Source organism: Cydia fagiglandana, chromosome 2 (genome assembly GCF_963556715.1).
Source record: "Cydia fagiglandana chromosome 2, ilCydFagi1.1, whole genome shotgun sequence".
NCBI lineage: Eukaryota > Metazoa > Arthropoda > Insecta > Lepidoptera > Tortricidae > Cydia > Cydia fagiglandana.
Genome location: NC_085933.1, coordinates 19,146,266 through 19,169,048, shown reverse-complemented (window position 1 = coordinate 19,169,048; position 22,783 = coordinate 19,146,266). Strand labels below are relative to the sequence as shown.

At 37.8% G+C, this 22,783-nt stretch overlaps 2 protein-coding genes and 1 long non-coding RNA gene across 4 annotated transcripts in view; 1 reads left to right on the top strand and 2 right to left on the bottom strand.

The window, feature by feature from the left end:
• LOC134678268 (C3 and PZP-like alpha-2-macroglobulin domain-containing protein 8) overlaps window positions 1–11,053 on the top strand; it is a 115,992-nt gene extending 104,939 nt beyond the window's left edge. The window contains exons 14-25 of the mRNA XM_063536755.1: window positions 1,152–1,310; window positions 1,775–1,972; window positions 2,899–3,124; window positions 3,841–4,129; window positions 4,461–4,859; window positions 5,236–5,345; window positions 5,610–5,755; window positions 5,918–6,110; window positions 6,732–6,888; window positions 7,292–7,443; window positions 7,532–7,691; window positions 7,788–11,053. Of these exons, the coding sequence (XP_063392825.1) occupies window positions 1,152–1,310; window positions 1,775–1,972; window positions 2,899–3,124; window positions 3,841–4,129; window positions 4,461–4,859; window positions 5,236–5,345; window positions 5,610–5,755; window positions 5,918–6,110; window positions 6,732–6,888; window positions 7,292–7,443; window positions 7,532–7,691; window positions 7,788–9,506 (3,908 nt within the window). The 3' untranslated portion in view covers window positions 9,507–11,053. The remainder of the gene's footprint in view (window positions 1–1,151; window positions 1,311–1,774; window positions 1,973–2,898; window positions 3,125–3,840; window positions 4,130–4,460; window positions 4,860–5,235; window positions 5,346–5,609; window positions 5,756–5,917; window positions 6,111–6,731; window positions 6,889–7,291; window positions 7,444–7,531; window positions 7,692–7,787) is intronic.
• Window positions 11,054–14,680: 3,627 nt separating this feature from the next.
• Window positions 14,681–22,783, bottom strand: part of LOC134678305 (uncharacterized) — a 154,146-nt gene continuing 146,043 nt past the window's right edge. The window contains exon 2 of the long non-coding RNA XR_010100174.1: window positions 14,681–14,967. This is a non-coding gene — a long non-coding RNA (uncharacterized LOC134678305). The remainder of the gene's footprint in view (window positions 14,968–22,783) is intronic.
• LOC134678257 (neuropeptide F) overlaps window positions 18,011–22,783 on the bottom strand; it is a 47,137-nt gene continuing 42,364 nt past the window's right edge. For both annotated transcript variants that reach the window (XM_063536735.1, XM_063536744.1), the window contains one exon: window positions 18,011–18,448. In XM_063536735.1, the coding sequence (XP_063392805.1) occupies window positions 18,404–18,448 (45 nt within the window). In that variant the 3' untranslated portion in view covers window positions 18,011–18,403. The remainder of the gene's footprint in view (window positions 18,449–22,783) is intronic.

Genomic DNA, 22,783 nt, shown 5'->3' with positions numbered 1-22,783 from the left:
TGACCAGAATAGAACTCTTCAACAACGCATAGTACACATTTGGTGATTACGAATTTCGATTTTGACTTGGACTGGGTCCCGGACTCGGACCCAGAACCGGACTCATACCCGGATCCGGTTTGGACCCGGACCCGGACCTGGACTCGAACCCGGGCTCGGACCCGGACTCGGACCCGGACTCAGACCCGGACTTGGACCCGGACCTTGACCCGGAAAACCACTAGGATACCTTAACTAAATAAACCACTATGATTACCTACCATAAAATGTGTAAGTATATAAGTATGATGATGCCAATCTTACTAGCCCCTCCCGCTTAAACCCCCGTACACCGCACCGCATGCGCCGTTAAGTGGTTTAGGTTAGGTTTGAACTGCGATCCTCACAGAACTGAACTGCTATCAGAGAAGAGGGTTAGGTTAGGCTAGAACTACGACCCTTACAGAAGCGAAATGCTAGTAGAAAAGTGGGTGGTTTTACCTCCTTTTCTACATAGTGTACCATCTACAATAATCTTTCACCGGCCCCCATAGAAGTCGGTTTTTTTTTCTTAAAAATTATATAATATTAATTTATAATATTAAAGTATATGGATATCTAATAGGTACGTCAGTGTTTCACGGAAGTATTGTTAATATTAATTTGGTTTTCCTGTGATTTGAATGGCATTTCAAAGTACGAAACATACGAAGTACGAAATACTCGTACTTGTATTCGTCGAAAAATAATTTTAGTTTCGACTCTGACTGGAACGCCCACAACGACTAGGCGTGAGCTGTTACATTGGTCTAGGACTAAAGCTGGTGTTTGGAAGTAGAAATGGAGTAGGAATAAGAGTGGAACTATGGATGGAAATGCGAACGGAAGAACGCCGAATACCTACCAAAACATTTTTTTTTTAAATTCTCATCATCATCATCTCAGCCATCCACTGCTGAACATAGGCCTCCCCCTTTTTTGGGGGGTGAATGCCATAATCGGCACGCTTGGCAGGCGGGTTGGCGATCGCAGTCGAGTACACCGAATTTGAGGGACGCTGCTGCCCGTCCACCGGTGGTCTTAGACGTGGTTTAAGGACAAGGGTCCTGGATGTAGTTTAAGGACATACCCGGGTCCAAATCATTCTAAACCTCCATATTTTTTATTTCCAGTGGAAGTGACAGGCTACAGCGCTGACAACTGCTCCATTTCGTACTCGTCATTCAACAACGAGACGCTGGTGGGCTCTGTTATCCGTTCCGCGAGCGTCTTAGTTCTGCCAGAAGGACTGCACCGGAGCGACACTCAGAGCGCATACTTCTGTGCCAACGGTTAGTGAACACCTTGCCCTGTAATACTCAACTCTTAAAGGCCTATTTAGATGGTGCGAGAACTCGTATGCGATTTTCGTTACACTGAACTAGTGAAGTACAACGTATTCAATCGATCCGATCGATCGACCAAATGCCGCAATGTAACGAAACTGGCATGCGAGTTCTCGCTTCGTGTAGATGAGCCTTAAAGAACACGACAATGTTTGGCTTCGTCATCTGGTCAATAATTGTAATATTAATTCTACACCGGAGCAGCCTACGAGTACAATTGTCGTACAGGTGTAGTGTAGTGCATAATTATTTTCCATTCATATCTTCACGAAACGTACAAACGCGTCTGGGACGTCTGGGTATTTCAGTCTTTGAGGTTGACTGAAGTACCTTGACAGAATACGTATATAATGTTTTGCTTTTTACTATGAGAGGAATAAACTACAACGTTAATGAAATTCAATTTCCAGAACACCTAGCGGTATCATCCCGAGGTTCGTGGGAGTGGCAGTGGGTGGCAGCGCCGCGCAACCGCGCAGGGCTGGTGCTAGAGCTCCGCGCGCAGGGCGCTGCACACGTTGCGCTGTCTTCTGTACGCGAGCCTAATGACGACATGTATCGTGTGGTGTTTGAAAGAAGCCGCGTATGGATCGCTAGAGGGAAACATGGTGAGTACTGCAGTTTCATCTATGTGATATTACCGCGCAGGGCGCCGCGCACGTTGCGCTCTCTTCTGTACGCGAGCCTAATAACAACATGTATCGCGTGGGGTTATCATGTGGAGTGTGATGAATTTCAATGATACAAGCGTGTCAAAATGTTATCTTGACGGGCGTAAACCAATTTTTCACGGAAACGTACTAACGTGTCTTGCTATTTCAATCAGTCTCGGTAAAAGTAGGCTGAGGTTGACTGAAATAGGAAGCATGACCAATATCATGTAACAGAAAGACAGTTGATACAATAATAATATATCTTTTAACTGAAATGTTAGCAGCCTTTATAAAGATATTCATCATCATCATCATCATCATCAGCCTACTCTCGTCCACTGCTGGACATAGGCCTCTCCTATTGCACGCCATTGAGCACGATTTGCGGCAACTCTGATCCAGCTCTTGCCAGCCGCCTTGCGAAGGTCATCGCTCCATCTAGTCTGAGGGCGTCCTACGCTACGCTTTCCGATGCGCGGTCTCCACTCGAGAACTCGTCTACCCCAACGGTTATCGGTTCTACGGCTAATATGACCGGCCCACTGCCACTTCAGCTTGCTAATCCGGTGGGCTATGTCGACGACTTTAGTTCTCTGACGGATGACTTCATTTCGAATACGATCCCTCAGAGAGACTCCGAGCATAGCCCTTTCCATAGCTCGCTGAGCGACTTTGAATTTATGAACCAGTCCTACCGTGAGTGTCCACGTTTCGGCTCCGTATGTCATCACGGGCAGGACGCACTGATTGAAGACTTTTGTCTTCAGACTCTGTGGGATTGACGACGTGAAGACTCGACGCAGCTTCCCATATGCTGCCCAGCCCAGCTGTAAAGATATTGCCGACTAAATATTTATTTATAATTTGTATACATTTTTCAGGCTACGACGTACACTTGGCTAGCGCGGAGCAAACCGAAGACGACTCTGAGTGCGCGGGCGCAGAGTCGTGGTGCGCCTGGTGGGTGTGGTGGGAAGGCGCGCGGTTGTCCGTGGGACGTGGGGCTGCGCCCTCGGAGCGGAGGCTGCTGGTGTGGCCGCTGGCTGCTGACACGCGCGTGAAGTTCGTCGGCTTCAGTGCACTGTGGGGAGACAAGGCCGATTTCAGGTAAGATAACCTGTACAACTCTAGTAATGGCACTAATAATGGCTATAGTACCTATTAAGTATAGCCTAACATTATGGAGCAACAAACGTAGAAGAACTCTGTGTGGATGAGGAGTCGTGGTGAGTGTAGTGGACAGGCGCGCGGCTTTCTGGTAGTAGAGGCTGCTGCTGGTGTGGACGTCAGCTGCCGACACGCGCGTCAAGTTGTCGGCTTCATCCAGGGCCGATTTCAGGTTAGATACTAACCTACCTCCCTAGTTCTAGCACAGAATAAATAATAGTACTAGGTACAGAAGACTCACTCCCTAACAAAACGCGTCTGTTACGATCAGCACAGATATGGCCGCTAGGTGGCGACAGCGCCACGCGCGGCTTATGGCAAACCCCAAAATTGGGGCCGAACGGATGTACTTTTGGCTACCTGTAGCAAAGCGACGAAATCGCGGAGTGAGCCACGCCTGGTTCTAGCTATAGACGCAGCATATAGGTAGATGTGGTCGCTAGAAGCAGACACACATCGTGAAGTTCACTAGCTTCAATAGGCTGTGAGGCAACAGAACCGATTTCAGATAAGTTGATGCCCAAACGTTTACGTCTTGTATACCTAACATGTATTATAAATTTACCTATTTTACCGAGACACGATTTCACCTTTCTTAAAGTTTTTCTGTATTTAGGAATCGCATTTAACCTTTAAATCGCTAATTTAATTTCCAGAATATGGAACTTCAATGAAGAGGCCGGCTTCTCTCAAGTGTTAGAGCTGGGTCTGCCCCACGGCGTGGTACCTGGCTCCGCCAGCGGCACCCTCCTAGTCTCCGGCGGTCTCCACCTTCCTCTCTACAGCCTGCAGTCAGACCCGAGCGACCAGTGGTCAGAAGTGTGGCGAGACTCGCAACTGTCTGCGGCCGCTGCTAGCTTGGCCCCGCTGTTGGCGTTGGAACATATCCCGCATTTGGTTGACGATGCTGAAAGGGATAGGATATTGAAAAAATTGCCGGAGCAGGTACGGTTTAGAAAGGATTTCTTGTATTTCCAAATTTTCCAATACGAAGAAAATATTATATTCAAAACAAAGTGCAACACAAACGTTTTAAAAAACATACCATAGTTTTGGAAATGTACGCTAAAGATGCTCATCTGACAATACGAGTACCTACGGTCCGCATTGTTGTTTTGTGGTTATGAACGCTATGCTAAGCTAGTGCTATAGTCGTGCAAACCGTTAACAGTATCAAGTAATAAGCTACTTAGAAACTAGAATGAACAGAGAAAATAGAATAACATCTTCGTAATATCTCTAATAAATAATAAAATCTATTTACATATTATTTCAGGTCCAAATCCTTTTGTCATTCCGTAAAAATGACAATTCGTTTAGTGAGCACCCAGGAATGAGCAGTCACTTGTCGACTATCAAGATTCTAGAAATCCTTACAAAAATACAATCATACTATCCAATCGACCCAGATCTATTGCAGTCTATTAAAAGGTGGATACAAAATAGGCAGAATCCCGATGGCTCTTTCACACCTATGGCAGCAGATAAGGAAGTAGATTATTATCCAGCAGAAATTACCAAAATTAATGGTACAACCAAAGAAGTCGATGTTAATGAGTATTACTATTATGATAAAGATGGCAATATGACGGAGGAAGAAATTGAATGGGAAAGAAGAGTCGAAGTTACTGCGGAGACGTTAGTTGCTTTGCTGGAAGTTGGAGTTGAAAGTCAGGTAAATAGATAAAATGGACGAACTGCGGTGTTTGAGTTTTTTTGTTCTATTGTGATTTCAAAAGCTGTTTAGTCTTCACGCTGACGCTGCCATTGGATACGGTGGAGTGTAATAATTAACAGCCTGAACAAGTGTAATTTTTTGGAATATTTAATATGGCATTCGGTTCCATATTTCCTTTGCTGTTTAAATTTCAAATCTATTTAAGTCTTTTTTTTTTTATTATGAATGGGCTTACTCATGGCCACAGACTAGCCGACGCGTAGACGTGGCCTACGATGGAGCGAGCTCGCCCAGAAGGTGCCTGTTCACTCTTGATTTGAAGGAGTAACTCCAACCCCTCTGTGCTTGTTTAATGTAGAGTTTATCGTTTTAGATGGATGCAGAAATCGCAAAAAGAGCGCAAACATATTTGGAGAAGAATCTGTACAATCTAACATCCCCCGCTGCTCTGGCGGCAACGGTACTGGGACTTGTATTGGCGAGGTAATGTTATGTTATTATTGTATTTGCTAAACAGCCAAATTAGAGTTGCAGTTATTTGGTTGAAAAAAATTCACTTTTGAGACTTTTAGACCAGTATCATATAGGAAACAGATCGAATGACTAAACTCGAATTGGCCTGTAATATGTTTTAATAGATTAACAAATTTTATTGGTACAGACATAATTATTTTCCCACTAACATAGGTACTAAAATATGTTGCTAGTTCTTTGATTTTATTAATTCTTATTTGTTTCCTCTTACAGGAGTCCAGTTGTTCCGGAGGCTTTATTGATTCTGAGGAACGCTTCAACAACTGAAGAAGGCGAATTCGGTTGGCCGGCGCCCAGAAAGGATGCTGCTGACTGGCTATTGGAAGAAACGTCCAGAAGTATCAAGACAACATCATACGGTATAAACATCATTGTTTTATAGTTAATGTGGACTGCGTATAATATTTTTATTTTAGCATGTAGATAAAAAAGAGTTCACCTGAATCTTTTCTCCGTTAGTAAATATTATAGATAGTCTGGAATGTAATTAAGAAGTGACACTTTGATCTTCACATTCACAGAGGCAGTGACAATGGAGCAATACGTAGCGGGCGTCCGGGTGTTGCTAGCGGCGTGCGCGCGCGGCGCCCTTGCCGAGGGCGAGGCGGCCGCGCGGTTCCTGTACTACCGGGCCTCTACACTGCAGCGCCATCCGAGCCTCGCCTACCAGGCCACTAAAGCCGCTGCGCAGTACGCTGCGCTGGCTCATGACAGGTAGGTCGTACGGAACAACGCGGTACCGATCCCTATCACAGAGCCAGTATTGGAGCAATAAGTAGCGGGCATAGAGCGAGGTGGCCGCACGGTTCCTGCACTACCGGACCTCTACACTGCAGCGCCATCCGAGCCTCGCCTACCAGGCCACTAAGGCGGCTGCACAATACGCTGCGCTAGCTCATGACAGGTAGGTCGTACGGAACAACGCTGTACCGATCCCTATCACAGAGTCAGTATTGGAGCAATAAGTAGCGGGCATAGGGCGAGGCGGTCGTGTGGTTTCTGTACTATCGCCTTTCTGTACTATTAGGCTACTAATTGACAAATTCGTATCTTGAATTTGTCAAGTGATATTATAGGTGATGCTGCACGGCTCGGTACACTTTGTTAAAAGTCAAATCTTGACAATTGAGTTTCTATAACATAGTTGACACCGTACAGTGCCATTTACTGCTACCAAATTAGAGAGCAATTTTTTTCAATAAATGAATCTTTGATAAAACCAAACCGTCCATAATTGTCAATTAAGTCAAATTCCCCTTCCACGGTTAACTGGCTCACGTCACACTATGAGTTCACTATCGCTCTGGCTAAATATTACAATTATTTTTGTCACAGACACCGCGCGCTGACGGTGTCCCTGGCAACAGCCGGCATGGAGCTGACAGACACCCTGGAGTTGCGCGCACGCTCCACCCCGCGGCCGCTACAGCTGCCTGGACTGCCCACTAAAGTGTTCGTGTATGCCACCGGCGCCGGTTGTGCCACAGTACAGGTGATTTACTTTTACCATTTAGTCCAGTCTGTAGCTCTCACTTTACTCCTTCAAGCCACTTCCTTGGAAGAAATTGAAAAATTAGTCAAGTTTTGAAAATTACTTTTCAATGTTTATTTAGGCTTCTTAACATTATGATTGTGTTTATTGTCTGAAAAGCGGAGGCCGTCAGATCACGCTGTATAATGCTCATCCAATAAATAGCTAACCTCCAAATACTTACTCCTTATTGAAAAGAATGTCTTAAAAACTTGCGTCACCTATCAGTACTTGGTATATTACCTACATTCGACGTCAGATATATAGGAGTGATAAATCTGAGAAAGATGTATGAGCACGCATCTATTGCTTATTTGATTTCTATTTTTTTTTTCATAAATATAATTCGAAAACTTTATTGCAGGGTACCATAGCATACTCTACGTATACACCGAAACCAGAAAACGCTTTGCTAAATATACAGGCTGCTATCATTGAGGAGATCCGACCAGAAAGAAGTAGCTTAGAAGATCTGCAAGGGAATCTGCCAACTATAATTGTCAAGACGTGTTTCCGGTAAATATTCGAAGTAACACTTTTGAAATACATATAAACATACTCCGGTCTATCGGAGGCAATTTTAAATTGTTATTTATATTTTTAGGTGGAAAAGTAAAGAACGGTCGGGCATTCTGCGCCTGGAAGCGTCTCTATTCTCTGGTTATGAACTACATTCCGTCAACCCAGTTGTACTCGATGGAGCAACTTTTGCTGATTTACACTATGGATCCAGAGGAGAGTCTGTGTGGTTCGTCTTTGCTAATGTAAGTTACCTACCTATGTAACATGCAGTTGTAACTATTTTATTTGATTGAGACACTTATGTAATATCATCTAATTTTGTTGTTCAAATATTCCAGATAAGTTCGACCTGTCCAGTTTGTGTGACTTACGAAGCAAGATCGAAATTTATAATCAGCAGTCTACGCCCTGCCTTTGCTAAAATATACCCCTCAACTAGACCTGACCTCGCCGTTGAAACATTCTTCCACGCAAGACCTGGCAGTCCACTACTACGAGGAATAACGGATGACGACTTCATTACTTGGTTTGATAAAACAGAACTAGCAAGTCTCAAAACAAATGCAAATATCGATAATATTTGTGAATGTGGACGTATATGTAGTAGAGACTATGAATTCAAGAGAACTAATGAAGCTGTTTATTATAACACAACAGCCCAGAAACAATCTGAAAAAGAATCCGTACTAGTTACTACAACAAAGAGTTTGACTACAACCCAGCAACAAACTTCTACTCAGCGACCTATTACTAAGAAGCCAACAACTCCTATTGGACAAGAAACTACTAAGCTAGAGTCAACTACCGAACAAGAAGCTTCTACCGAACAACATACGCCTACCGAATACCAAACAACTGTTGATCAAGAAGTTTCCACAAAACATGAACTCACTGCGGGCTTATCAACATCAGAAGACAAAACTCAATTGACATCTGTAAAGGAAATTCTACTAGGACAAGTGACAACTTCGCAATATATACTAAACACTAAATTACGCGATAACAATATTAAACAAGCAGACAATCCTATTATTATACCGACAGCTATGTACATAAATAAATCACATGATGAGAAGATCGGAAATGATATATTACCGCTTACACCAAAAACAAATGGCGAACTAATCGTTCAAAAACTGCCTATGTCTAAATTAATTAACAAAAAGGAAGAAATCAAGAAAAAACCTCTTCCTAGGCGAAAAGGTACTTTAAAAGCAACTTACGGTGACAAACAAGACAAATTCTTTGCAAAAATAAAATCTTCTAACATTAGTGTCTCAGTATCAAGCACTACTGCCACTCTACCCCAAGTTAATACATCGGAAGTAACTATTAAACCTATTACACATCTGAACAAAAATGACGACGTCGGCAAAAAAATTGTTCATGATAATACTGACTTTTTAGATAAAAAAGCTGTCACAAAAAAGAAATCAAATATAAATCAAGAAATGCCGCCGTCCAAGTTGATCCATCCGTCTTTTGGGTATTTGCCTAATGTGACATTATCACCTGTTTCTGCTTTAACTAAACCATTGGTACCCCATACGATAACTGCAATAACTAACAAGAATATTAAAACAATGCACGACCGAACTATTAAACCTAAAACAAAAAACCAATTAAAGAAGCCGGCAATTAAAGCAAGTTACAATGTCACAGAAAATAGAGAAAATAATGTCACAGTAGACGACAGCCAGATAAATAACACAAAGAATAAAAATACTTCTCTAGATAAATACTACACAAAGACATTGAAATCGATCAATAAAGAAATCCATAAAATACCAATTACACCAATATCAGAGACTTCAAAAACTTTAGCTGGAGTACCTAAAGCTGACATTGCTCCAGAAAATCGGGGAGGTTTTGAAATTTTGGACAAAAACAGTCTGTGGGAGCTCCTCAAAGAAGGACCTGACACTGAACTCACCAAATTAGATGATAAGTTACAAGTACATAACAGACTTAATTCCCTTGCACAAAACGTGTCAAATTCTACTCACTACGAGTCAAAAGATGAACAAGATATGTCAAAAGACAATCGGTCATTATAAACTTTATTGTTATATATTGTGTAAGGCACAAAGATGTCAGCGTAATATTTTTGTAACACACCGATGCCATTTAGCTTATCGAAACCCTGTACTGAATTAAAATTGTTAATAATACTTGATGTTCCCATCGATACGCACTCAGACACTCCTGACGCACTCAATCTTATTGTTGATTGTTAGAACGATGTATTTTGCACTCATTGTTTATATACTTTAGGAGGTAATTGTGTGTCAATGTAAATATTATTAATAAGGTATTTTAACATTAAGAATCGCGCTGTGTGACTTAAAATTAAGTTAAATCTGAGAATACTATGGTTTATAATCATTGCTCAAAGCCCTAGATAAGCTTTAATTTCGTTTTCTGTAGTCTTTTAGATATTAGCCTTGCCAAACTAAAATTAACTGCCGCTTCGTAGTTTTCCAGAAATATCTAGAGCTGAAATGAATAGAGAGCTAGGATCGCTTATGACTCGTAGGGCTACAGATCGACGTTTTCTCCAGTTCTAAATGATAATTTTAGAATTTATATAGATCTATTTACCCGGTTGTAATCTTAGTCCTTTAAATAGATATTATATTTTGTAAATATCAAAAGCCAAACAAAAATTATTGTGACTGTAATCTGAAATAGGATTTATTCCCAATGAGTTTTCTTAGACTTACCGTTTAGTATAAATATAAAACTAGTGTCCTAGTGAATGTAATTAATGCTAACGCCCCAGAATTTCCATCCGTCTAATCTATCGTCTTCTGTATCTATTGTATGTAAAATGTAGTTTCTTACCCTAGCTACGTAGACCTTAAATGTATTTCTTTGAAATTGTAATTGAATAACGCAATAAAAATAATCTATTACATTAAAATACGAACGAAGTTACTGGAAGCTATCTAAATACCAACAGTTACAAAATGAGAAATATGTCACTTCGCCAAAGAAGCATTGCCCGTTGCTACGCCTGCCGTTGTTTACTTACAATTTCCATTTTGTAGTGAGACTGATTTTAAGTACTCGTATATTTTGATGTGTGCTTTGAGCCCTTTATATATTTACATAATTATATTTATTTTGTTAGTTTCCTGTTTAATTAACAATAACTATCTTCCTAACTAAATCTTTATCCTTTCCTATCCTTTATCTATATCTATCCCTTTAGACTATTTTCTCCTTGTTTACAATATTTGTTATATTTGGTACCTGTATCTTTTTTACATCTATGTTTCCCTTGAATTCTTGTGAAAAATATTTTTAAATGAATTTTAACTGTATTAGGTGAATTTTTATATTTTTAAATACTTTAATTTTATTTTAGTTTTTTATTCTCTATGGGTAAATGTATGGTTGTATAAAACTAGGTGCTTGAGCGAAAGATTCTCGTCAATTTGAAACTTGTAAAAATATTTCAACAATGTAATGTATAGTTTTAATGAAAACATGAATTAGTATTTGTGCTTACCAAATAAGCTAGATATTCGTTAAGATACTTTGATGTACTGACACAGATTAATACTTAAATAGTAACTATTAAAATTATTACACCAAGTCATTCATTTGTTTTATTTTTCTACTATAGCACTTTTAGCTGTCAATAAAATAACTATATCAATATGTACATGTAGGTACGTATGTAGGTATTATTAATTTCTAAAATAACAAAATACCTCTGTCTGTCCATTACTTCTGAACTCTTCAAACTGCTGAACCGATTTAGTTGAAATTCAATACGGAGTCTCGGGCAAGGACAAGGTAACGGGTTGAAAGGGCAGTGGGATTTATTATGAAAGTGGGATTTATTAAGAAAGTTTTTGTATTTGAGTGAAAAAATGAATTATTTTCGTATCCAAGTGAAAAAAAAAATATTTTCGTATTCAAATGGAAAAATACATAGAAGGTAGTAGGTAATACAATTCGTTTTACAAGGGGGCAAAATTGTTGTTTTACCTCTACTGCTAATATGTAAATACAATTAGTTTTACAAGGGGGCAAAGATGTTGTTTTAGCGCTACTGCTAATATTTATACCCAAGCAGGCGAAACTTTCCAAAATTGAACCACGATAATAGCCATGCAGTGGTTCGAAAGTGAAATTTTGAGCGTTGCGAGGGTTTCAAGGCCTTCGTGTCTCAATCAAATTTTGCTACCGAGTGAAACAAATTATCACCACACTAACGCGAGAAATATACCAGTTTTATTTAATATACGGATTTCTTAGCGAATGAACATTCGTAGGTATCTACGTAAGTTGTATCCCAACAAAAACATAAATGTGAAATTTCACATTTAGTGAAATGAGAGCCAAGTTCAATATTAAGAATATGTGTCGTTGTTAACTCGCCGACAAAAGAATTGAGATCTACACCGTGTTTTTCTTTTTGATTTCCGTTAATTTCAAGGGTGCATTCCTGAGCTTAAATTGAGTAACTTTCTCAAAGACACCGATATTCTAATTAACTCCATTTCGGAGATATTCAATTTTTTTTCCTATAAGGCCTCTACAAGTGTGTACACTTGCCTTAGGGCCGGTTTACATATTAATTAGTGTTTAGAATAAGTTCATACATTTGCTCTTAAACTAAAATACAATCTAGGTCGATCGATGTTCGAAATTACATTGATATGTGACAGATTTCAATTGTTTGGTTGAGTTAAATGTAATACCCTTGTTACAAAAACGCTATATGCTACATTTAATAACTTTTTAATCTTAATTTTTTTTAAGGCAATTTTTTTTTTAATTAACTACTTATGCCAATTTGTTCTCTTAAACGTACTTAACCATACCCCAAAGTTAACGGAATTCAATAAAAACACGGTGTATATGGGTGCCAAGTTCTGTGTTGTGTAGAAAATCATGAAATTATAAAGGATTTGACTTGGCTAGTTTTTACCAACAGACTAAATTTTAGAAAAGTAGATTATACGTAAAAACTAGCCAAGACAAATCCTTTATAATTTCAGGATTTTCTTCACAAGACAGAACTTGACACCCATATAGATCTCAATTCTTTTGTCGGCGAGTCAACAACGACACATATTCTTAATATTGAACTTGGCTCTCATTTCACATAAATTTATGTTTTTGTTGGGATATCATTACTTTTTGTACAGAAATTACTATAGTATGTATTCATCATGAAAACAGTTTGCCTAAGCTGAAAAGGAGACCCTCACTAACGCGCGATTAATTGTCAAAAAGTTTCAGTTTTCAGATTTTTTTCTTCTGTATACGCCTAATAGTCTACCTTCATGCCAAATATCAAGTTTCTAAGTGATCTAGAAGTGGGTTAGGTTTTTGGTCTATAAGTATTACCTAATTATTTTTTTCCCATCAAAATATCAATAATTTCCAGTTTTCAGATTTTTCCCTCTATATACACCTAGTAGTCTACCTATATGCCAAATATCAAGTTTTTAAGTGATCTAGAAGTGGGTTAGGTTTTTGGTCTATAAGTATTAATTTTTTTTTTCCATCGAAATATCAATAACTTCCAGTTTTCAGATTTATCCCTCTATATACACATAATAGTCTACCTTGACGCCAAACATCAAGGTTCTAAGTTATCTAGAAGTGGGTTAGGTTTTTGGTCTATAAGTATTCATAATTTTTTTTTTCCATCGACATACCAATAATTTCCAGTTATCAGATTTTTCCCTCTATACACCGTGTTTTTTTTGATTTCCGTTAATTTCAAGGGTGCATCCCTGAGCTTAAATCAAGTAACTTTCTCAAAGACACCGATATTCTAATTAACTCCATTTCGGAGATAATTAATAATTTATTTTTTTCCTATAAGGCCTCTACAAGCGTGTACACTTGCCTTAGGGCTGGTTTACATATTGATTAGTGTTTAGAATGAGTTCATACATTTGCTACTAAACTTAAGTACAATCTCGGTCGATCGATGTTCGAAATGACATTGATATGTCAAAGGTTTCAATTGTTTGGTTGAGTTAAATGTACTTAATGCCCGTGTTATAACAACGCTATATGCTACATTTAATTACTCATTAAACTTAATTTTTTTGAAAAAAAAACAAAAAATTTTTTTCTTTTTGTAAATTAACTATGCCATTTAGTTATCTTAAATGTACTTAACCATACCCCGAAGTTAACGGAATTCAATAAAAACACGGTGTATACACCTAATTGTCGACATTGATGCCTAATTTCAAGTTTCTAGGACATCTGGAAGTAGGTTAAGTTTTTGATCTATTGTCATAGACCGGGAGATAGTGACACATTTTACTGGGTCATTTGTACCAGTATGGCGGTTCGTCAGGGGTCTAAGTACGTAATGAAGGAAAGAAAAATGATGGTCATAGCGCTGGTACCGGCGGCCCAATCGCGTGGGCGTTAGTCGAACGTGTCGGATAAAATACGAGTGTCGAACGATTTGTCCCACAAAAATCCTCGTATTTTCCGATAGTCCATAAAAAAGAAGTAGGCGGTGGCGTAATGCCATACCTCTCCGGTACGACTTACAGCCCGCCATACTGAGGCCAACACATTAATTAAAAAAAAACAATTCAACCATTTGTGCCAAGCTAATTTTTGCACAGGTGATCATCGTCGAGCAGCCATTCATGGACATCACCATGCCATACTTTTCGGACGGTTCCAAATGGCCGCCATACTGCCGCAAGGGAGTTAATTTTATTTTTTTTGCTAAACGATTTGTACCAGTATTGCATTTAAATTTTTGGAAAGTATTTGATAAAATGTGACCGTTATTATAATTTCCATACTTATAGGAGGGGGAAAAAGTGCTGCCATACTTGAAAAACTTATTTATTCGACACATTTCAAAAATACGACTATACAATACGTAAAATATTTTTTACAGCATGGCATCATCATATTCTGTTTGTTTGGATACAATTATACCTAAAAAAAATTATTCCAGATTATAACTACGGGGCGGACGACTGTGAGACTTAAGCCAAGACTTAAATAAAAATATTTTTTTTGACGGTTTGTACCAGTATGGCATTTGGATTTTTGGAAATTATATGATGCAATGTGACCATTATTATATTTACCATACTTCTAATAGGGGGAAAAAGGGGCACCATACTTGAAATAAAATTAAAAAAAGCGGCCAAGTGCGAGTCAGACTCGCCCATGAAGGGTTCCGTAACAGCAAGTAACACAATAAAATTGCGGTTTACGGGTTGTGACGTATTAAAAAAAAACTACTTACCAAATCTTGTTCAAACCAATTTTCGGTGGAAGTTTGCATGGTAATGTACATCATATATTTTTTTTAGTTTTATCATACTCTTATTTTAGAAGTTACAGGGGGGGGGGACACACATTTTAGAACTTTGGAAGTGTCTCTCGCGCAAACTATTCAGTTTAGAAGAAAATGATATTAGAAACCTCAATATCATTTTTGAAGACCTATCCATAGATACCCCACACGTATGGGTTTGATGAAAAAAAAATTTTTGAGTTTCAGTTCTATGTATGGGGAACCCTAAAAATTTATTGTTTTTTTTTCTATTTTTGTATGAAAATCTTAATGCGGTTCACAGAATACATCTACTTACCAAGTTTCAACAGTATAGTGCTTATAGTTTCGGAACAAAGTGGCTGTGACATACGGACGGACAGACAGACAGACAGACAGACAGACAGACATGACGAATCTATAAGGGTTCCGTTTTTTGCCATTTGGCTACGGAACCCTAATAAAAATATTGTACTCATTTGCCACCTCCTACAGGTATGGCATTATGAGATTTCCATTTATGATCACTCCGAAAGTGTTTAAAAAAAATTTCAAGATGGTACAAATCATTTAGCAAAAACAAAAAAGTTAACTCCCTTGCGGCGGTATGGCGGCCATTTGGAACCGTCTGAAAAGTATGGCATGGTGATGTCCATGAATGGCTGCTCGACGATGATCACCTGTGCAAAAATTAGCTTGGCACAAATGATTGAATTGTTTTTTTTAAATTAATGTGTTCGCCTCAGTATGGCGGGCTGTAAGTCACACCGGAGAAGTATGGCATTACGCTACCGCCTACTTTTTTTTTATGGACTATCGGAAAATACGAGGATTTTTGTGGAACAAATCGTTCGACACTCGTATTTTATCCGACACGTTCGACTAACGCCCACGCGATTGGGCCGCCGGTACCAGCGCTATGACCATCATTTTTCTTTCCTTCATTACGTACTTAGACCCCTGACGAACCGCCATACTGGTACAAATGACCCAGTAAAATGTGTCACTATCTCCCGGTCTATCAGTAAGTCCTAATGCCGGTTTTTAAACGTTAATATATCAATAACTGTTTGATCTACGTTTACGAAATTTTGTATTTTGGACAAGCTAAGGGGCTTCAATACATGTGCCAAATTTCATTTGTGTAGGTTAAGTAGGTTTCAAGTTGTGAAGGGGTCAAAAGTAGCTCGAAGTGGTTCGTGTAACACACGGTTGCTGCGTCGCCAGTTCCTTTTTCTTTGAACTTGGCTGGATACGCTACCCCGTGTCTAGACCTACTTCACTTATTTTTCTGTTTTAGAGAATTTCTTGATTTTATTTGATTTCTTTACAAACAATGAAATATGACAAAGGCTTATTCAAACGGTTGAACACAGAAAATTGACCTGTTTTGTTTCGGCTTATTTCCTCTTCTTACGAGTTTTCCAGTCTGATGAACCCATTTCTTTGATTTATCAACGATTCATGCAGATTGTGTCTTTAGATCCTTTTATTATATTTGTAGAGTACCTACAAGTAGTCCACGTGTTTTAGAACTAATATTTACCTTTTGTTTATTTTAATTATGGTACGCTTTTGCTGTTCGTAGCCGTGATTAAACAAATATGTGTATCAAATGAGATTGATGGTTAGGGTAGGTACATTGATAGACTCACGGAGCATATAGGTAGACACAATTGACACAGCCAAGTGCTTAATTTGTTGCTTCTGTAGCAACAAATTAAACACTAAATATATTGCCTAAAGCTAAAACATCAATTTTATTGCTAAATAAAATTTATGTAGAATCCACAGTTTCAGTAAATTAGTTGTATCTACTGCTGTTAAGTCCTATTTTCGGACGTCACATCACCAGCGTGAGGAAAATCTTCCTTTCACTTCTAGATCAGATAATAAATGTAGCAGTTTCGACGCTTTGGTCTATTTTAAAGGTAATCCTCCCCAGTTAGGTACGCAAATTAACCATTGGACAGATTGTCTCAAACGGAGGTATTGACGGCGTTGATCGCCCAACCCAATTAACGTTTTATTTTGATCCCTGTTCTAAATCAAGATTCATTATCTGTAGTGATAACAAGTTAAGCGAGGCATTTAGATTTTTTTATGTGTTATGGTTTGGTATTGATGTTTTGCCTGCGGTCAAATACTTATTGGTGATTATAATATCAGTTTAACATATTTTCGATCCAGTTCCAAAGTCTAGTACCTATCAATATACTAAAATCATTTTTGTAACTTATAGATACATTAAAATATATACACTCTAAATTAGTCTTCGAAGTCTTATTGGATGTAGGGACAAAGCATAAATATTACCCATGTACAGTCGCCATCAGATATATCGGAGCGGCCAAAGTGTTCACAAATATCTGAACACGCCTCTATTGTCAGGGCGTTACAGTGCGTGTTCAGATATTGTGAACACCTTGGCCGCTCCGATATGATGGTGACTGTAGGCATGTTCATAATTCATAATTTACATTTAATATCCTTAATGCAAATATTTTCAAATTTATAACGTATATAAACATAGATATTATAATAATTTAATATTTCGATAGTACTTGGACCCGGGTATGTCCTTAAACTACGTCCAAGACCACCGGTGGACGGGCAGCAGCGTCCCTCAAATTCGGTGTACTCGACTCGCCAACCCGCCCGCCAAGCGTGGCGATTATGGCATTCACCCCCCATCATGCAGGTCTAAGGGGGAGGCCTATGTTCAGCAGTGGACGTCTTATGGCTGAGATGATGATGATGATGAAACATAGATTAAACTTAAACAATGGATCGTAACTTTCATTAACAGAAAGGAACTCGGACAAGAAACAAAGTTCAGAAGATAATATGACTCCGTAAATTGTACTTTATTATTAATTACCTTTTGGGGCCGCCCTTCAGATTGTTAGCTAAAATTGCCCGTAGCATTATCGAATGGGTAGCCTCGTTCTGTAGTTTAGGATCTCTCGAAGAAATAGAGGAATACCAGGGGCCCGTTTCTCAAAAGCTTGTAGCTTGTACGAGTAATACAAGTTACAAGTCTCTTTCTAACATAAGCTGTCATAAAGTGACATCCGCTTGTATTACAAGTTAGAAGCTTTTGAGAAACGGGTCTCTACTTACACTTTCTCGATTTTTCTTCGTGGATACGTGATTTTTTTGGTTAGGTAAGGTTCAGAAAAGAAATGTATTGTGTTGCTGGGCGCATTTTTATTTATGTTTACGGTCTTAAAGTAAATACTTATTTTTGATGAATTGAAATAAAACTAACAATTAACTATTACGTTTTCTTAATTGCTTTTATTCCATAACGTTACATTGATAGTCCTGTTACCTCCAGGTTCAATTTCCATGTGTCAATGCTTTTAATTAATCTTAAATTACATATATATTTAAGAATAAAATCGGAATGGGTGAAAAGAATGGGTTATCTACATTCAACATTTACTACTGTGTAAAATCTATCATTATAATAATAAGGATTAATGTGACGTGGAAAAGGAACAAGGGAATATTGTATTCATTTAAATACTTGGTAGGTAGGTACACAGGAATGATAGGAGATAGATTATAAGTAATTGATTGTGGTACAACAATTGTTCATTAAATGTTATTAGCAGTATGCAGAAACGGCTCTAGCGAAGGACCCGGCTTCGGTTGCTCTCCTCATCTCCTTCTGGCGTATTGCAGCCAGGCGGGTATGTCTGGCTTCTGGAACAACATAATAATATTATTTATTTAGTGAAAATTTATTTATTATGTAAAAGGTTAATGGTACATAAATAAAAAAAAACATACAAAAATAACTTAAATATATCTAACTATTAAAATATTTTAATCTAAAAGACCTCCGCGGGCTGTACCGGATGCAAACGTGCCCATGACACTTGCCGCGTTACCACGTTGGATAGCGATGGCCAGCCAGATCTATATATTTAAACTTTATTGCACAAACAAATAAATAGGTATATACTAATGGCGTATTTTATGCCAAAAGGCAGCCTGAAGGCAACCATTGGGTCAAACAGAGACGTATTATCATCATCATCACACATAATATATAATTATGTGTTATCATGTATGTGTGTTATCATCGTTTTGATAGTTTTCTATTATTAAGTAACATTATACTGGCGGTTTTATTTTATCGTATTTCCGTTTGGCAAAATAATATAAATTAACATTCAGGTTTCCGAACTACGACAATGTATCAAAAGTTAAAAAAATAAGAAGATCTTTTGGGCAGCCCAGTCAGCACTTACGGGGTGATTCTTAGGAGACGTGAGTAGAATCAACCCTACTCAATTGGAAAATGATAAGCTGTTAGTGAATAACTTGTGATGTACTTTACGTAAGTACTTACATTAAACAATATGTATGAAAAATTCGCACTGGGCATATTTAAGCGTTCATCCTCTAATTTAAAATTGGGTTGATTTAATCGAGGTTAAATGTAGATATGCCGGGATTATATTAAATGCTTGCATGCTTGCATATATTATTATATTATGGGTGATACTTCTAGCGCGGGTTCGGGCTTGGCTTACTGAAGTTATACGAGTACTACATGGGTGCACTTGTATATATATATATATTTGTATTTTCTGTATTTCGGTTTTTTCTTGAAGTTTTGTGCAGTCGGCGGTGGAAGTGCATGGCCACTTTATGAATGTTTTCCATTCCTAATGTGCCTATGCAGTCTTGCAGCTAGTTGTACACAGGAACCTTGGCTTGTGCTGTTGCTTAACTTGTGTGTGTAACTGATTTGTGATTATATTTCTTCTTTATTTACCTACTTAATTTTTATAAGTGAGAACCTGTAATTGGCTCTGTGAATCTATTTTAGTTTTTGGAAATGTTTTTAGCTGTTGGTTTTCCATGTATGTAATAAAAATAAAAAAAATAAAAATAAAATAAAATTATTAGTGAGGTTTCTTGGCTGCTAATCACATAAGTATTAATTACTGCTTTACTATATTTAAGTACCCATAGAACAAGCTAACTTAAAAAAAATACTCGTTTACACATATTCTAAATAAAATCATATATTTTTATATAACTTATACATAGTAAGCAAATTGTTTGCACGTTTTTACTTGACTAGGTGTATTCTATTTTACTTGTTATGGCACTACCTATTAAATAAATGAAAGAAAGACCTCAGTAGGTACTGAATATCAGTCGCTTGTAAATTGCTGCCAATAAATCAATGAACCCGTCATAAAATGTATAAATAAATAAACAAAAACTTGTATTTATTCAATCGAAATCAATTGAGTAGTTCTATTGATTCTGGTGATTGGATATGTTTTTATTACGATTAGTACGAAGGCTGTAACCACAGTTGCTATGGGCAAGGCACCCTTTCAAGAGGAAATGAGTTATGATAAATTAACTGGGAACACGTACATTACTACTTAATTAGTTACAGAAATGTAACAGCAGCTAATCGCGAAACACGAAAATCTATCACTCTTGCGTCGGGTGACAAGCAAAAGTCACTAACTAACACCATTGAAATTATTGGACAATAAACCGTGTTACATGTCTAATAAAGTGCATTGTTACTTTAATATTTTGATAGTACTTAGTGACTTTGGCTTGTCACCCGATGCTTGCATATAAAGGGGCCCACTGATTAACAGTCCGCCGGACGGTATCGGCCATCGATTTATTGTTCGGAACTGTCAAAATTTTGTTCTAACTGACAGGCCGATACCGTCCGGCGGACTGTTAATCAGTGGGCCCCTTTAGAGCGAAAGTGACACAATTCGACTTTCGTATTTCGCGGTAGATTATGATTATTTTGGCACCTAATTTAAACTTTCGAAAAGGAAAAGGGACCAAGTAACTGGTTTGCCTGAGCCTCGTTTGTTATTAAATAATTCCTACAAATTCAAACTACGAATAGTTGAATACTCATAACTTCTAACACTAAACGAATAAACTGACGTGGGTAAATCCCTGGATACGTCAACGCCACAGCACAGCGATATTGGCATAATATCACCGCTTCATATCGCTCTTTCTATACATAAAGTGAATAAAAGATGCTGGAATTTAATGGAATACTTGAGTATGAAAACTTCAATTGAAATGCCATTTTGAAGTCATAAAGTGGCTGAAGGATAACTTGCCATCTGTAAATAAATAACAGTAACGGTATGAAGTGGATTGTAGTTAAACTAAGTTAACAATAGGTATAACATACCGAGCAAAGAATTTAGTATTTATAACCCTACGAAAATAATTAGGTATCCTCCTCATTGCTTCGTTCTCCTCAGTGCTGAAGGTCGTGAATGACCTGCACATGATTCCGGATTGCAGATTTCCAATTAGGTATAAATGATTATATTTTAGGAAAAAAGTGTAAATTAATCTTTATGCTCACATTATTTTAAATTTGAAAAGGAAATTAAGTTTATGTCAACAATTTATATATTATCAATCAAGGAAAAAAATTATTCACGAAATGATTCGCGATCATTAGGTGCTGGATATAAATATCTCGATACCAATTATTACACCCAAATATGTACATAAATATACAATTGTATAGCATTACTCATTAGCAAATAATCGATCTATCGGTTTCCTTTCATAAAAAAACTAATGGATACGTGACATGGAAACAAATTATGGGAAATGATTGCTTCAGACGGTCGTCAGAGTAAAATAATAATATGTGTTTGCTTTAATAACTCTATATAACCTATGTATTTAGAAAAAAACGCACACATATATAACAACCGTTGCGTTGTGAAAACATTATAATTTTTAAATCATTTCGAATCTCAATAATATTAATGCATCTTTATATTTTTTACGTACTAGTTATAGCAGTTCTGGCAAACTTCTTGCCGCCCCGCCCGAGTGAATAAAAGTCCGAGTAAACAAACAAACAGCTGTTGACCCTAAATGCGCAAACCGTCTCCAAATCTCCACTCCAACTGGTAAAATAAGGATTTCTTTAAAAGTACCTAAATCAGAATCATCGCATTTATTCGTGATAAACTATAACATACACAAGTTTAGAATAACAAAGAAATTTAAACAGAAAATAAATAAATAATTTACCAATGGTCCCGCCTCAGCATAATGCTAACCCAAAAGTCATCGCTGGTCTTCCGGCGAGACCATTTGTGGGTCACAAACGCAGCTGTACGACACGACCACAAGACCTCATCATAAAACTGAACGCGACTTTGCGGGAGGGAATGGACAGCGATCAGCGCCATCAATAACATAACCTACAATATTATATGTAGTACCCATAATATTCTCACTTAACTTTTTAATTGAGTTACTTAACTTTAGTCACAACTCTTGTTTGATTTTAATGTGATTAAATCAATCCCCTGCAGAATTATTACAGAAGTTCATTAAATTCGTTAGCTATTACAAGGGTATGTATTAAATTATGCAGTCAGAAGGCGCTCTCAAATTATCTTTCCTTTTGTACGGATTATTAGTGGCCGCTGACCTACCTAAAGAAGACTGACGACTCCCACACAACGCCGCGAGAATCGTCAATGTTGTAGACATTAAATAGCGGCCCTATTCTAACTTTAACACTAGAGATCATCTAGAGATGAATAAGATACGATATCGAGAAGTAGTCATTTGTAAGTTAGATATGTCAAATTTGATGTTTCCGCGATTCTGGAGGTCCTATTGAACGATTTCGACAAGTTATGACTTAGATATCCAAGTGACATCTAGTTGATATCTAATGTAAATCTATTTGATCTCTATATCGTCTCTAGATCTTGTGATTATCTCGTTTCCCGAATACGCGTGTAGGTATTGCTTTACATTTTATGAAATGTAATGTAGTAAAGAAAAGTATGAAAACTGTCACCCTACTGCTATTTATAGTTTCACAATATAAAATTAGATTTTACTGACCACCTTTTTAGTCACAAAAGTAATTTTAAAGCATATTAACATAGGCTGGTTTTAGAGTCTCGTGGACCGTCCGTGTGGATCGCTCCGCACCGCCAAATTGTATAAGAATTATATGGTATAGTATACAAAGGTAAATAA